Genomic DNA, 16,049 nt, shown 5'->3' with positions numbered 1-16,049 from the left:
TGAGATTTTTTTTCTTATAGTTTGGTTCCCAGTTTTGCACCTCCCTCCTCTCCTCCCTCCTCCCCCCCCCCGCCCGGACGATGACCACTTGATCACTTCTTGATCTGTGTTACCTTTGTACTTTTAAGTGTAGGGGTGCACTAGGACCCAGCGAGCTGCCTCTGAAGCAGCCTGCAGAAAGGCAGCTCAGCAGACTCCTCCTTATCTCCAGTGTCAAACTTGACATCAGCCTGCAAGCGGAGCATGGTAACTTCTCCTGCAATCAGCGCTCTCACATCAGTGGCATGCTGCATGAAGATATGCTCCTCTCCCTGCCCTCTGCACCAGCAACATGGATTGTCACATCTCCATCCTCCTCCTTCTCATCTGCTCTGCGCTCAGCTGCGTTGGGGAACTGATTCTCCATCCTACCAACGAAGGTAAGTAAGCCAGGCACAGATAGAGATCCCAGCGGTGACTACACTTTCCCTTTTTCTTAACGTTGGGATCCTGTTTAAAACCGGGTCCGCACCATTTTTTTAAGGTGGTCCAGCGTGATAACTGTTTGTTGAGCGGGTGGACTGAGATTTTCTTTGATTGAACAAATGAGTGGTGAAAGAAACCCTGCAAAATCAGATGGTGGCAGCTGGAACAATTATAACTTTCAATTGCAATGCATAATGGACAGCAGTGTACACAAGGCTGTGTGTTAATTTATACAAAGGGGAGGTTGCTTTCTTCACAGTCGTCGTCTTATAGCAAAGTTTAAAAAAGAAAACGTAGCTCTGTTCGTGTGAGCAGCTCGGTGGGGGTGGGGGGAGCATGACATGTTTGGGTGGTGACCGTGACCCATGACACAAGTAAAGGGAGTTTGGTCGTTAGATGGAAGAGAGAGAGAGCGCGTATCCGTGTGTTTCTGTAGTGGCCGGATTTCACAGACGACGTGGAAGTTGTATATTACATCTCACAAGGTGATGGGCTGCTCCGTGGTACAGGTTATAATGAGCATAAGTAACGCTAAGGGGAACCATGATAGTAATGCCCAGTGTGCTTGTCTGCATATAGTGATGTGTATGAAAAGTATATATTCTGTGCTGGATAGCCCAAAGGATAAAGGAGGGAAGGAAAGACTGGGAAAGAAAAGGAAGGAAAGAGAAGTATAGAGAATTTTGTGTTTTCTTCCCTTGAGGTTATATTTTTAAATGCCGTCCCAGCTACACAATTATCAAATTGATCTTACTGTTTATTCACAATTAATGCATGGAATATAACTCATTTATAAAGTAGTCATTTAATTTCCTAATGTTCTCTTTGTATCTAATGTACCTAATTTCTCAGCATCTTTAAAAAAAAATACAAAAAACTTACAGCACCTGTCCTTTTTCATGAATTATTTCCTTGCTGATAACTAAACCACAAACCCTGCTTATATGCATAATGATAGTAATATGATGAGTCTTGGTTTATTTCATTTCAGAAACTTTTAATGTAATAAAAAGCAGCCAGTGGTACTGCTCCTTTTAGATAACCTACTTTTATTGCTGTAACAATTTAATTTCAGGCTTTAATTCAGAATAGTCACCTTTTTAAAAAAATCCCTAAACAAGGCATTGGCATATCGTTCTTGTTAGCTTTTGCTAAGTTAATGTGTGAAATTGAATGTGATTAAAATACACAAATTTCAGCAAAATAATTATACCCATTGGACAGTCAGTCTTGAAAGCTAATTTAAAATCTAAGTTGAAAAAGACATGGCTAGCCATTCCCCATGGATAAATAGAAGTGGTGCCACAAGACACTGGACACAGCCTCTGGGATCAGTGTGTCCAAAGCAACTTTTATCTATAAAATCCAGAGGTCAAAAGGTGATGAAGAACTTCTAACAGCGAACAATTGTACAAAACCTACACCTGCTTGATATATAGCATTTGTATACAGAAGAAAATATATTAGCTATTAAGATAATTATTTTTGGTGCCCAAGTAATGGTGATGAACTGAGTGACGCCCTAACTGCTTTTGGGGTAAGGCAATTATTGTGTAAAGCTATTTTTTTTCTGTAAAGGGGAAAAAACAATTAAAAAAAGATTAAAACTTTACAAATCCAAGTAATTCTTACATCAGCTCTTTTTATTGCTGGGAAGAGTCAATTATATAATGTTATCATAAAAAGTATAGAACAGCTGTAATATATATAGTCTGTGTAAATATTTTTTGTATGGAGAATCCTTCAGAGGTTATTTAATAGAACACACTTTCAAAGTGTTGTGCACAGCTAAGCCTTTCTCCAGCAACACGCTATTTTATAAATAGTGTCACCCTTCGCAAATGATTTTGGCTAATAAAAACAAGCATGTTCGCAGGGGTTACTTTCTGTGTGTGTTTTTATTACAAAAGATTCTTCACTAAGTATGTAGTTCTGTTAGGCAGTAAGCAGAGCAGCTCCACTTCCATGATACTTGCAGGCAGACACATAATGTAAACGAAGATAATAATTAAGGCAAAAAGAATTTTGAGAACTGAAGTTTGCTAAAATATCACTAATTTTTTTTTGTTGAGAATTGCTGGTTTTGAGATTTAATTTAAAAAATTAAGGAAAGTGTGGGGAAAAAAATTCCTATGCAATAAAAAATGTGTACTAGGTATAGCTGTCCAAGGAAGCTTCTAATAAGACAGTGTTGTACATTATGACTCCTCCAGTTTGACTTTAGTTTTTTTTCTTTATCATTACTTTACAAATCTTGTGCAAGATACAGTATGAAATAGATGTAATGTTTTCTGCACAGCCAACGGAAGCGACAACAAAATTGGACAGCAGTGCTTAATCTTCCAGATTGAGTATTATTTTTATATTCCTTCCCCATAATGGAAACTAGGTGTTTCTTCTAAAAATAAAACTAACTTCCAACAATTTAATATTTGTGGTAACTTCGGAAGGCTTGAAATAGATTTTTGATTTGTTTACCATATATTTAGATGGATACAGTGAATTTAAGAATTTGAGTTTTTATAATTTGCTAACATGAGTCACACACACACATTTGACAATCTATTATCAACATGCATTTTAAAAATCTAAGTTCAAAAAGGTTTTTTCTTTTTTTCTTGAAATAATCTTCTCCTGATCACCTTTCTTCTTTCCCACCCCTTTGCTCTAAATTTCCATGGTCAGCACCCCACCCTTCCAAATAAAAAGGAAGTTAAGGGGAAATGTATGTTTATATGATTTTATGGTAATTATTTAGAAAAGTTTTCTTTTTCCAATTGTGAGAATGAACAAACTGTAAGAATTTTAACTAAGAATTTGGTCAAGGGGTGTGTCTGAGTATACCAGTTTTGATACGTGGATAGATAAATAGAACATATGTGAGTTGTATAAAACTTACTGTGGATTAACCAATTAATTTCTCATCGAGTCTTTTAAGAAAGGATGAAACACAATCAAAATTGCTTTACAGTACATGTAACTGCTACTGTACATTAGGCATATTGAAGGTAGTTGTGGGCTACAACCAGAAATATACCAGATTTATTTTATCTGGAAGAATTGTGCAGATTTTTGTGAAAGCATTTTTAGTGCTAAAATGTTGCTTAAAATATATGGTCATTACAGCCAATACAAACACTGCAACAGCAGGAAAAATAGCAGTAGTAATAGTTATATGTAGGTCTACTTCATTTTTAGTTATTTAATCCAGTTTGGGGGTTTTTGTGCAGGAGAGATGGAACATATGATACTTGTCACCATCACCAAAAGTTTTATTTAAAAAAAACCTGTTCTTTTATGGAAACAGGTAATTTTTGTTAAACTTGTTTCTTAAGAAATCTGCCACATACTGGGCTTTTTTTTAAAAAAAACCACACATTTCTTAGCTCTTAAACTATCTCAGTAGTCCTGAAAGAGGCTTTATCAATGTACAGTAGTGAAGTGTGAACCATTCTTGGAGTAATAGGAAAATGTCAGAAAGAATTAACATCTGAATGAGTGGATCATTCCCCAGTTTAGGGTTGACATCTATTTTCAACACACAAGCAGAAAACCCTTAGGGTGAGAATGTGCTGTGCGCTTAAGGTGCATAGAAATCACAGACACTATTATTTCAATTTGATCTAGTTTTTTTACTTTTGGAGGATTACACTTTTTCACTTAGAGGGATGCAGTTTCTTTCAAAACAGTTTATATAGTATCCAGAAATTGAATGAGTTATACAATTCTGTAATTTAATAGCTTTTTCTGATCCTTTTCAGTAACTATGCTATTTGCCTGAGGGTACCAGCAACCTTAATTTCACTGTTTTATAACCCACAACAGTTAACACTTGACCTGGGTCATTAACAGGATTATCAGCAAATTTGTTTAAGCTTTTACTGACAACCTGAATTGCTTCAATAATATTTTGACTGTGCAGACAGGAAACTTCTTGTAACTTCTCAATCTAGCATAAAATTAATTTCTTATGAAAACGATGCTGAAAAGAGGACCAAAATTGTAAATCTGTTTGCAGTACTGAGTTACAAATAGTCTCCATTCTGGTAAACAGTAAACAACTTGTAATCAGTCCCTCTTTCCAGTGTGTATGAGGTTTCATGTTTTTCTCATTCATTACCGTAATGGAACTTTGCATAACTTAGCAATTAAATTACATAGTTTTATTGGTGTGAATATTTACTGTTTACAAAGACTTATTAATATTAATGTGTTTGCTAGCAATGTCAGCTATTACATTTTTTAAAAATGCCAGTGTTGTATGTGCAGTGGCATGTTCAACTGACTTTGCAAGAACATTTTTATGTTTTGTTTTAGTGACATTAGGAAATATTGAAAGTGCTGGAAACTTTTCTACAGCAGTGAAAAGGAATTGTATGGGGAAAACTCCTCCTTTTAACAAGCATTATCTTACTCTGTGTCAGCTGTTATTAGATCATGACCAGTTTTGATGTATCGTGGCATAATTCCTGAAGCACTTAAAGTTCAGCGGCTGTTAATTTTGTGAGTATAATTGCAAAAGTGTAATTATAAAGGTAGAAATTTTAACAAAAATATATTGTCTTTTTAAAGTTGGAATTTGGAAGATTTAAACTGGTGAGGTTTAAAGGGCTATTTTTTGTACAGCTGTATCGTATTCAAAGCTGCTGTGTTTTAATCCTTAGCTATATGACCAGACCAGTAATGAGCATGCTTTAATATTCACGCCATGGTGTTTGTAAAATGCAGTATTACAGGGGGGAAAAGTTCAGTGGATTCGTTATTTTGTATGCCTGTGTTTACTGAGAGGTTTTAATATTTTGAATAATTTGTTTCCTTTTCTGTTTGTCACTTTTGAATCTTTCCTGATTTAACACATTATAATGAAAATATTGTTAAAAGGAAAAATTAAGATGCTTCTCAAAAAATTTACTTAAAATGTTTAAAAAATCAAACCATATCCAAATGTAAGGTTCTTCCCAGAATTTATTTATATACATTTTTTCCCAACAGGGCTAACCTCCTCCCAAAGCTAACATAAAAGTAATAACCAAAGAGGTAAAAGATTGTGTTTTAAAATTTTCACTGTATTAAAAAAGCATACGCAGCTACAAGCTTTCGATCATCAGCTATCTGAAAATCTTAAACATGTATGACACACATCAAGTTTAGGCTGTTATTTACAGTAAAATCTTTGCAAGTTCTTGATGCTTCATGAATAACTGTAATTTATTTGCACGTACATTTGACAGAAATATTGGCATTTGTTTAAAAAATTATCATCCTTGGAATTATTATCCTTGGAATAATGCTGAATTCAGCAAATTTGCAGTCAGTATGCTTGCTTTTGATTTTGTTTTAAAATATACAACTTTTCTTCCAGGAAAGCATGTAACTACTCTTGTACTTGTAATCCCCATTTGATGAAAGGTTTAGAAATACAGATGCAGGTGTTCTTTTTTGTTTTTAGAGATCTGGATTTTATCACCAGTGAGGGTCACTGCAGAGCTGTTACCAAATGTGAGAGTACAATCTGCAGACTTTTAAACAGAGGCTGATCTAGTTCTGTTATGCATCCGATAGGTTATTATTCATCCAGTTATAATGGTGTCCTAGGCTGCCATTTGATTTCTTTAAGAAATCCTCTGGAGGAGGGGTGACATCCCTCAAAATTCCTAAAGTTCAAAGTTGTGCTCTACAGAACCAGAATTGTGACATTTATTAGAAAATCAGATAGGCACCTGAACTACTGAATTAACCAGGCAAGGAGGAGGCGGTACGCATGTTAGGAAAAGTTCACGGGCAAGGAACAAGTATCTAATAGGTTCTTCACCTTGTGAGACACAATTCCAGCTGACAGAATTTGGTTGCTCCGCTGGGCATTGATGTGGGGATTCTCCATTGGGAAAGTCAATATCAATTTTACTTTTTACCAAAGCTCTGTTAGTTATGAAAAGAAGCTCGGCTGCTGGAAAGCATTTACAAGGGGGAAAGGGTAGCAATGGTACAGAGAAAATAAAGACAAAAATATGTAGGAAAGGGTGTTCTGCTACCCACATTTCTCAACTACAATCTTGTGGGATCTTTAATAGTAAAGTCCAAAGTAAATAGCACTAAGCAAGTAGCACTCATATGTTATGATCTAATGATAGCTGGTGTTGAGTAAGGTAATGCATGTTAAAAAGAGTTTTCCCTGTTCAGTTCCTATCTATTGCTATAGAAATGTTTCCAGCATTTTCATAATTTCTTTACTTACCAGCAAAATCACATTTAAAGTTATCAGTTTGACTGAAAATCCATTAAAGTGTTACAGCCATTTTTATTTCCAAAAACATTAAATACATTTAAAAAAATAAAAGCTATTGTTGTCAACTGCAGTTATATTCTAAATCATAAACAAAACTTTATAAACTGCTTTATAAATCTACTTTTAAGACAGATTCAAAGGGCACAATCTGATCTTGCGCTGGTATAATTCAGGAGCTGCTTCATTGAAATTCATGGGACACGATTTTCAAAAGCACCTAAGACATATGAGCTTTCAAGGAAACTTGTGCACCTAACTCTGTTCGGAGTTCTTGAAAATCCCAGCTCAAGGAATTCTTTTACCAGTGTGAAACCAATGTGAAATCAGAACTAGGACCCAAAGATTTCAGATTGCTTGTGAAACTCAGTAATAAATGGTGTGACTAAAAGAAATAAAGAACTAGAAATAAAGATAATCCTGTCTCAAAGAAAATGTTGGGAGAGAGACAAAAGAATTAAGCCCCAGCCTGAGAGACTGTCAGCTGGAATGAATGAAACCACACCAAATAAAGTCTTAAACTTGCAGAGATGTTATTAAATGAGACAAACTGTAAGTAGAAACTTCACTGCCAGCCTCCCTTTTTTCTTGAATTACTGTATCCTGCTGTTTCAGGCAAAGTATGGAGGGAAAATCCTATTAATCTGCTGGAAAAATATTGATGAAAGAATAATAGCAGACAAAACGAACAGTAGTAGAAACTTACTAGCAATTAAGAAAACAATGGGATGAATGTTACGGAATAAGGTTCAGTCAGGGCAGTTGAATGTAATATGTTATGGGAACAGTGAAAGCATTTATTTTTTTTGTCCAGCCTGTTTCCCACACCATATTTATATCCACCTCTTGATGGCGAGGACAAAAAGGTTACCTAAGTCCGCATGTTAAAATATTAATGAAAAGACTGCTAGAAAGCTGGTCTCTAATGCCTCCCTGATTTTTAAGTACTTAATTGAAAAGTTTGTTTTGAATTTATTCACTTCAGGAAAGAGAATGTTTTATAGCAAATGTCTAAGGAAGAGAATAACTATCTGAACTGGAAATTTTAAAACCACAAAATCTCCTTCACCGCCCAACTTTTAGGCTTCCCACAGACTTTGCCCAGTAGTAAATAACAAGGAGTGAAGTTATTTTTGTGGCGGAAGTTCTGAGCTGAAATCCAATAAATACATAACCCCTACAGCCGTCTCTCATTAGCTGCATTATTATAATTCTTAATTCAGTGCTCACAGTGTCGCTCAATCCTGAATTAAGGCATAAATAAAGACAGTCTCCTGGTTCCTAAAAATGTTCAGGCTTTGTTTACATTAGCAAGCTTCATGGCTGTGATTCTTCAGCAGTACAGCTCCACAGGTGCCAGTATGTGGAAGCTGCAGTGTAGATGGGGTTCAGGCATTTTTACCACCCTATTTAACACTTAAATAACAGGATGGTAAAAACATGCAATCCATGTGTATGCTGTAGTTGCCACAGATGTCATCATCCATCAAGGGGCACTACTGGAGAACTTACAGCTACAAAGTTTTGGGGTAAATAAGGTCTCGGAGTGTAAGGATCCAATCCCGCAAACATTACTCGAGCCCAGTTAAAGAATAGGTGAAAGGAAGTGAGTGTTTGTCCCGGTGAGGGATGAAGTACCCAGGGGAAGTAAAAGGTAGAGAGGCTGTGGAAAAAAGGCATTCACTCTGAGGTCAGAACTTGATCTTGGGAACCTAAACCTCCTCAGTCTCCTCTTCTTCTCCATCAAACCTCAGTTGCTCCTCTTCACCATCCCTGTCTTTGCTGCTTCCTTTTTCCCCATAATTTCTCCCATCCCTATTTATTCTTTACCTCCCTACCATGATCAGGTAAGCAAGGTAAGGCATATTCCCTTTCCTCTTTTATCTTGGGTGGGAAATTTTGATTTTTACCTCCTACCCGTTCCCTTTCACCCACACACTTCTAATCAGAATGGAGAACCTTTGGTCCCTGGTTTCCCAGAGGGGGCCATGGCGGAGTACGCTACTCAAACAGTGCACTCTATCAGCAGTACACTCAACCGTTCCAGCCTAGCACTCAAGACTGGAGAGAGGAGTGGCAGAGAGTGGGGTTTATGCACAAAGAATGTGCTCAGTTGGAGAAGGGAGGGGCTGCTCGATGAGGAAATACTGGGAGCTTATGGTGTGTGGGGGAGGCTAATGGTTGGAGGTGACAAAGCAGAAGGTTAAGGTCTGTGAGAAATTGTGATGGGTCGGCGGGTGAGAATTCAACAGCCACATTAGCATTTACCTTTTCTTTGCTATAAATATTTATATTTCTCACATGTGGAAGGAGCAAGAGAATGTTAGCAAAGTTTGGGTTGGAACGGCATCAAATTAAGTCGGGGCAGTTCCATTTTTCATGTGGATAGCACAGCACACATGTTCTGCATTAATTACCTCCATAAATTCAGTGAACCTAGCAAACAATGAGAATAGCATATTGGTGACATCAGTGTATTGGAAAATAGAACTGGTTTTAACATCTTGGTTTCCTCAACATGACACTTCTGGAGCTTTCTGATGCTATGAGCATGTTGTTCTCCCAATTCACACCAAAACATTTAACCATTTGCCCTATGGATATATTCTATACATATGGGTAACTGGGTAAGAGCTCAAACATGTCAGTGCAAGTTGAAAGGTTTGGTTCATAAAAGTTTATCCTTCATAACAATCTGTAAGAGAAGAAGAGATTAATGAAATTACGGGAGATGCACTTGTCTGGATGGCCCTCTGAACATAGTTTAATACATAGATAGATCTTACTAATTTCTGAGCTTTTAAAGAAATGGTAAGGGTTTTTTCTTGCCTAAGCAAAATTTGAAAAGCAACTTCTTCTAAAATCTGTAATAATGCCAGTGTGATTCAACAGTCACTTGCCCTATTAGCTGACAAACATTTGGTTATTTGGGTTCTGGTCCTTGTCTCAACAGACTCTGACATCAAAGAGTGACCGATTACCTAAAACTCCCACTGACTTCACTGGGAGTTGTACACATTGAAGACTCTTAGGATCAGGGTCTTCAGTGTGTTTGCAGTGCAGTAATAAGGAAAGTTTCCATGATCTGGGGAACCATTCTAGGTGTGAATGCTACTCCTGATGAAATCTCTGCTTTCTATGGCATCTGCTGCTGTCAAGAGTTCTAGAGGCTGAGGCTATTGTGCTGTTTCTTGAGTTGCTGACATATTTAACAGATATGGGTAGAGTATTGTGATCTAATGCAAAGGGCCCCATCCTATGAGGTGCTATGCTGTGTGTCCTCAATCTCTATTGAAGTCAGTAGAAGGCACACAGCATCTTGGAGATGCTCAGCGTCTCTAAGGATGGGGCCCTTTGTAGATCCCAGCTTTATCAGACCCAAAAAGAGACCCATTCTACAAAACTCCTATTGGTTTCATACAAGGTTTCATACAACTGATTTCCATAAGTTATCTCAAGTAGGGAGTGCAGGCTATGGCCACAGGAAGAATTTTAGGGCTTGATTGTGCAAGGTGCTGAGGCCCTTTTGGGAAGTTTTCAGCTCCTATTGAAGTCAGTTGTGTGGCATTTGGCATTTCATAATGTTTGGTCCTTATAGAAGGGTAAACTTGCCTTTTCCTAATTTCACACCTTCCCTAGTTATGTGGACCTGATTCTGAAATCACCCTGGTTTATATCAGTGTAATTTTTACACAAAAATAAGTTGAAGGTTTGCATTGCAGTTTGGACCTCATTAGGCTCATCCATTCTTAGTTTTTATATTCCTGGTGTAATGAAAAGAACTGGCAGCATAACAACTCTACAGGAAATAGGAGGCTAATAAAACGGAAACTTTATTAGGCCCATTTGATAAATGTTATGTTCCAGCACACCAATGATGTGTTTTTATACAATTGGAGAGTGAGTTACACACAGTACTAACAGCACTGTACTCCTCTTGTATAAGAGTTTAAGACTGAGAAAAATCAATTTATGTTTCTGGTGGTGATCGTACATAAAAATATTTTCTAGGCAAATTGTCAAAATAACACAGACAGGTGTGAGAAAATCCACCATGTAACTCTGCCAAAACTGCTCTCTACTGACTGGCAAAACATCTACTATTTCAGTGTTGATGCTTTCTGAGTAGAGATGACTACATGTGCCTTTTCTTTTATCCTGGGAGAAATAGGGCATGGTCTTTCTGTGAACCACTGAGTTCAATGGGAATTTGAGGGCATTTGGCACTCTGTAGGATCATGCTCAAAATAGATTAGTTTATACATCAAACTATTTTGCATCTCATGGCTATCCTCTGAACACTCTCCCCCCCCCCCCCACTGAGATGAGGGGGAAAGTATTTTAGCATGCAGTGAGCTCTCTACGTTTTGCAGTAACAAAATTTTAGTAACTTTAATTCTTGTTTCCAAACGTTTTCAGCTTTATGGGTTTTTTTAAATACAATAATAATATTTTGCTCTTCTACACCTTTAGTGTGAGGATTTCATAGTGTTTAGCACGCCTTTGGGGGGAGGGCACAATTGTCCTTTGTTCTGTACATGTGCAGGGGAGTTAGAAGGATGTAACTTGTCCCTAACTCAGCTGTATAGGCATTACATCTGGTGGGTCTCAGAGTTGGAAGCAGAACAGCCCTGTGGAACATCTCCATTGCCCGTGCAGGTGGGTGGAGAGTGAATGGGCAGGAGTGAGGAGTGGATAGAGCCTTTGGCTACCAGCTAGCACTAGTTGAGCCAACGAGGGAAGAGGGAGTGAGGAAATGTGTTACTGATCTGAGCCAGCAGCAAAGTACTTCCTGTATGGAGCAATCGTTGAGTCGGGGGAAAATTGTGATTCAGTCACAGGTTCCTCCTTAGTCTGGTCCTAGGGCATTGCAGTTTATAATCTAGCTCTTTATTTGTGGGCATTTCTGTAGTGCTCATCAGTGTGCTGAGTCCCCTCGTTAAGTGCTTAACAACAGTCCCGTGAGAGAGAATTACAATGAGATTCCTATTTTGGTACCTTCTCTGATCAACCCTAGGAAGAACAGACTACCTGAATCTGGCTCCACCAGGAGTTCGGGAGCATGTTTGCTGAAAAGAATAAAACTGAGGGAAAAATGAAATTCTCTTGCTCCTGAAATACAAGGCCAATTGCCAGAAGTTGCAAAATATCAGTGTTGCAAGATTTGACATGTAACAAAAAGTCAATAAATGATTTAACCTAATATAGAGAACTTACCGTTTAATAAAAATAGATTTCTGGAACACTAATAATTTGAAAGGTAACTTGACACATCTGAATATGGTTGGGCTGTGCTTTTTATTTGAGTTCATAGCAATAACTTTTGGATTTGGGGCATGGCTTATTTGTTATGTAATAAACATCTTTGCCAGAATGATGGAGGCCTGTACCCTCCAGTTTGTTTTCTGTCTCGGTTGCCGCTGCACTCAATTTTACGGCAAGTTGTTTTTGTTTCATTTTTTTGGATGTGGCTTTTTTTTTTTTTGCTTGTACAGTTCTGTAGTCAGCAGTTTAACCACAGATTGAAAATGGCATTTGCCAAATTTGTAATGCTCTGCACAAAATCCTATTTTGTATTGTTCAACATAAGAGGGGCATAGCAGAAAAACTGCAGTTCTCACTACAATTGTGTGTCTCCCCAAAGGCTATGGCATGGCCTTAATCTGCCAGAAGATTTCCCCCTAAGGTCCACATTTGGAATGAGAACTGTATAGCACAAAAGGCCAAATCTTAGAGGCGCCTGAGCAGGAGAGCATAAGAAATAGCAAGTTTCTACTGGGGTTTCTAGGGCACTTACACCAGTGAAGGATAGGTGGAGTGCAGCATGACCAGATGCCTGACATGTTCCATGTGCCGGAGACTGAGGAGGCAAAGGTCCCAGAGCAACACACTTGGACCGAGCAGACTTCTCCTATACCAGGGGAGTTCTCAGCTGGGCATTTGCAGCATGAACTACGGCCCTTTTATGCCACTTGAGCAGCATAAAGTGGCTCTAATGTCACTACAGAATCTGGACTATTATGAATATATACTCATGTAAATGAGTAGAGAATCAGGCCCCAAGTCAGCTACTTAAAAGGATTTGGGGCAAGGGTAATTTAGAATCACATGTTGTTTCTGAATGCTGTTACTTGAACAGGAACATAGCATTGGTTAGAACTGTTTATGCCAGAATTCCGAATCTCCAAACCGCTTCCTGTCCATAACCAGAAATTCCATAGAAACCCTTTACCTTATTTTTGACCATCATGATGGTTCGTCCCAGATGTCTGTACACAATGGGGCATGTCTTCACCCTGGCCACAACCCAGCTTGCCTGTTTGCAGTTGCCATTTCCACCCAGAAAACAAACTCTGGGTGCAAATCTGAGCAACTGCAACTTCAGCTCCCTCCCTTCTGCCTGTAATCTGGTAGTTTAGAGGAGCCGACCCTCAGACCTGTACACATAGTTGATTAAGTGTATAAAAATTCAGGTGCGGATTGTCCTGGCAACAGGGAGGCTACCATTCTAAAAATGTATGTAAGTATGTGAACAGACTCCACTCTGTCCCACCCCAAAACCAAATCCTGGCTAGGTTCCTGCTTCAAAGTGCCTTCTTTGCTTCCCAGAGAGTTACACAGCATATTTTGGTTATGAGCATCCTCGTTTTTTGTGTTGGATAGCCACAATAAGGTTTTTTCCCCTTTGCTAGCATTTTTCTAATAACTAATATTATTCCAAATTAACCAGAGCAGACAACATTTACGTGTATGCGGTGTTTTTTTGTAACCGTGTTGGTCCCAGGATATTAGAGAGACGAGGTGGGTGAGGTAAATCTCTCACCAGCAGAAGTTGGTCCAATAAAAGATATTATCTCACCCACCTTGACTTTCTAACATTTACATGGTGTTGTTTTACTTTAACTTGAAAAATGTTTGAGTAGTTGAAAAATCATTTATTTTAGCCAAATCAGTGATCCTTTCTTACCTCACATGACTGGGGAATGTTTAGTGACAAACAAAGCTGCTGTTATCAAATCCTTGTACTTTAGATCTTGAAAATTGACTATTGGCAGGCTCTCTCCTCCAGTTTTTATGAAACACGGGCTACCTCAGGATGATTCTCCTTGGCACAACATTTTGGTTAATTGTTTTTTCTTCAGATGGGGAATGTATTTATTTTGTATTCGGTTTACTACAGAAGTTTGAACCTCACGTCTTCCTTGAAGTGCTGCCTCTTTCAGGTGGAGAATGTGATTCTGATCCCTTCCTAGTTTTCTGCCTAACTCTTTTGTCTTCTGTGAAATTACTCCTGATTTAGCATGGTATACATGAGAACAGAAACAAGTCGATAAATTTAGAGTTTCTGTTGTCAGTGGGCCTGTATATCAAACACATCTCAAACCCGTTCATTTCACTAGTTCCTTGTACTACAATACCTACAAAAATGCAAGCAAGTTTGTATTCCATGTGTGTTATATTCCTGTTCCAAGCTCTGGGAAGAGATTCTTTCTTACAATTTAGCACAGCCTGAACTGAGGTAGCTTATTATGGTTTCTCTTAAATTGGGAAGTCGACTACTCTGGAGCCCAAAGCAGCAGGCAAGGAGGCAAGGCTCTTAGGAAAGAACATGTTGTTAATAGACAGCATTGCAGGCACGTTGCCATATGGCATAAATAGCCATAGCATACTGTACAGTGAACAAGCCCGTTATATGAAAGGACTAAAGCCATTGAATTCCCAAAGCTGGAATTGTGATTGTTGCTCATTTTGTAGATCGCTGTGATATTTAAATACTGGCAAGCAGCAAGGTTATGAAGTCCCTCTCACCAATATTTAGCATTGTTTTAAAAACAGTCATGTGTTGTGGACTAGTGCAATGCACTGAGGTATTAGTGAGCTGTTGATTTTTATCTCTGTCTTACAAGAATACTTCTGCGCTCATTTCTCCTTGGTATGATAACTGCCATTCTTTTATGACAATTGTATACCAGTGACACCCTCCACTCCCCAGATGGGGCATAAACATTTTGTAGAGAAAAAAACGGTTTAAAGCAGCAATACCTGGCATTGTCTCTATTCAGCTGGAGTCCACATTACATCTCCCACTGTAACAAACCGACCAAAGAATTAAATATTGCAACGCTAGTAAGGCTGGAGGTTTGAAGGAATGAACAGCAAGTTCTGAAGGCAACATTTTAAATAAGATTCCGGCTCGATAATACCAGCTGGCATGGAAATAGAATCTGTTTCTGAGCACCCTCAGCTCTCAGTGGCGTCAGTGAGAGTTGAGGAAGCTGAACATTGTGCAGGACTGGACTCAGCAGGCTTAAATCTCAGAGCACTTAAAACTTTAATAAAATAAACTTCACAACTCTGAGGTAGATAAATAATCCAACCATTTTAGAAGTGTAGAGACACAAAGGCATGGAGAGCTTAAGTGAGTTGCCTGAGATGACACAAGGTGACTCAATGGGAGAACTGTAAAGACACCAAGAGTTATGACTCTCAGTGCCCTGTCATAACCATTAGACACTTCATCCCTCCTTCCTTCCCAAAGTTAGCAAAACAGGGAGGTTAGTAGCTTGATTTTGGACATGCTGTGCATCCACAGATCCTATTGAAATCAACATCTCTGAAAATCAGACAAGATGTTCAGTGCACTTGCAACAGTTTATGCCACCACTGACTTCACTGGAGTGGTTCCTGGTTATGCTAATAGTGTTCTTGGATATAATAATTTCCCATACAGAAAAAAATACTGTCATGTAAATAGCTGCACACCTTATCTACTTTTTTTCAAACTTTATGCAGGTCACCTGATTTTTCATGTTAAAACACATAAGATTCAATTTAAATATATATTTTTTGTTCTTAATTAAGAAGTATTTTAATTGCATATTTAAAAACCTGCTGGTCTGCCCTGATACACACCAGCTGACGGTCTGGCTGGATGTTGGTTTATATTACATTTAATAAGTTAGTCAGGTTGATTTTATAAATCAACATGCTGTCTTAGTATACTACGGTATATTTACCACCCATCTAATTAAATCTTTGAAGTGATTTCATTATGTGGGTCAATAATCTCTATAATCTGACATATTACTTTATTATAATCCAGTAATTCCTTGCAAAAAGATTTAGGCCACAAACATCTAATTCACATTTTTATTTGTCTTTGTCCTTACATTTTATATTCTAGGAAAAGAATTTCCTCCCTCTAGATCTCTAGCATGATGGATCATGTTGTGACACACGATGTCTAGTTGTATCAATCATTTTCCTCTTCCATGCCTTTGTGCCATGCATTGTGCCTGTT

At 38.1% G+C, this 16,049-nt stretch overlaps 1 protein-coding gene across 2 annotated transcripts in view; it reads left to right on the top strand.

Moving 5' to 3' along the window:
- Positions 1–229: 229 nt before the first annotated feature.
- The window catches only part of EPHA3 (EPH receptor A3), a 305,625-nt gene continuing 289,805 nt past the window's right edge, over positions 230–16,049 (top strand). For both annotated transcript variants that reach the window (XM_073305634.1, XM_073305645.1), the window contains exon 1: positions 230–419. In XM_073305634.1, coding sequence (XP_073161735.1) covers positions 332–419 — 88 coding nt within the window. In that variant the 5' untranslated portion in view covers positions 230–331. The remainder of the gene's footprint in view (positions 420–16,049) is intronic.

Source organism: Lepidochelys kempii, chromosome 1 (assembly GCF_965140265.1).
Source record: "Lepidochelys kempii isolate rLepKem1 chromosome 1, rLepKem1.hap2, whole genome shotgun sequence".
In the NCBI taxonomy this organism is placed as follows: Eukaryota; Metazoa; Chordata; order Testudines; family Cheloniidae; genus Lepidochelys; species Lepidochelys kempii.
The sequence above is the reverse complement of the archived record's forward strand: the minus strand, read 5'-3'. Positions and strand labels throughout refer to the sequence as shown.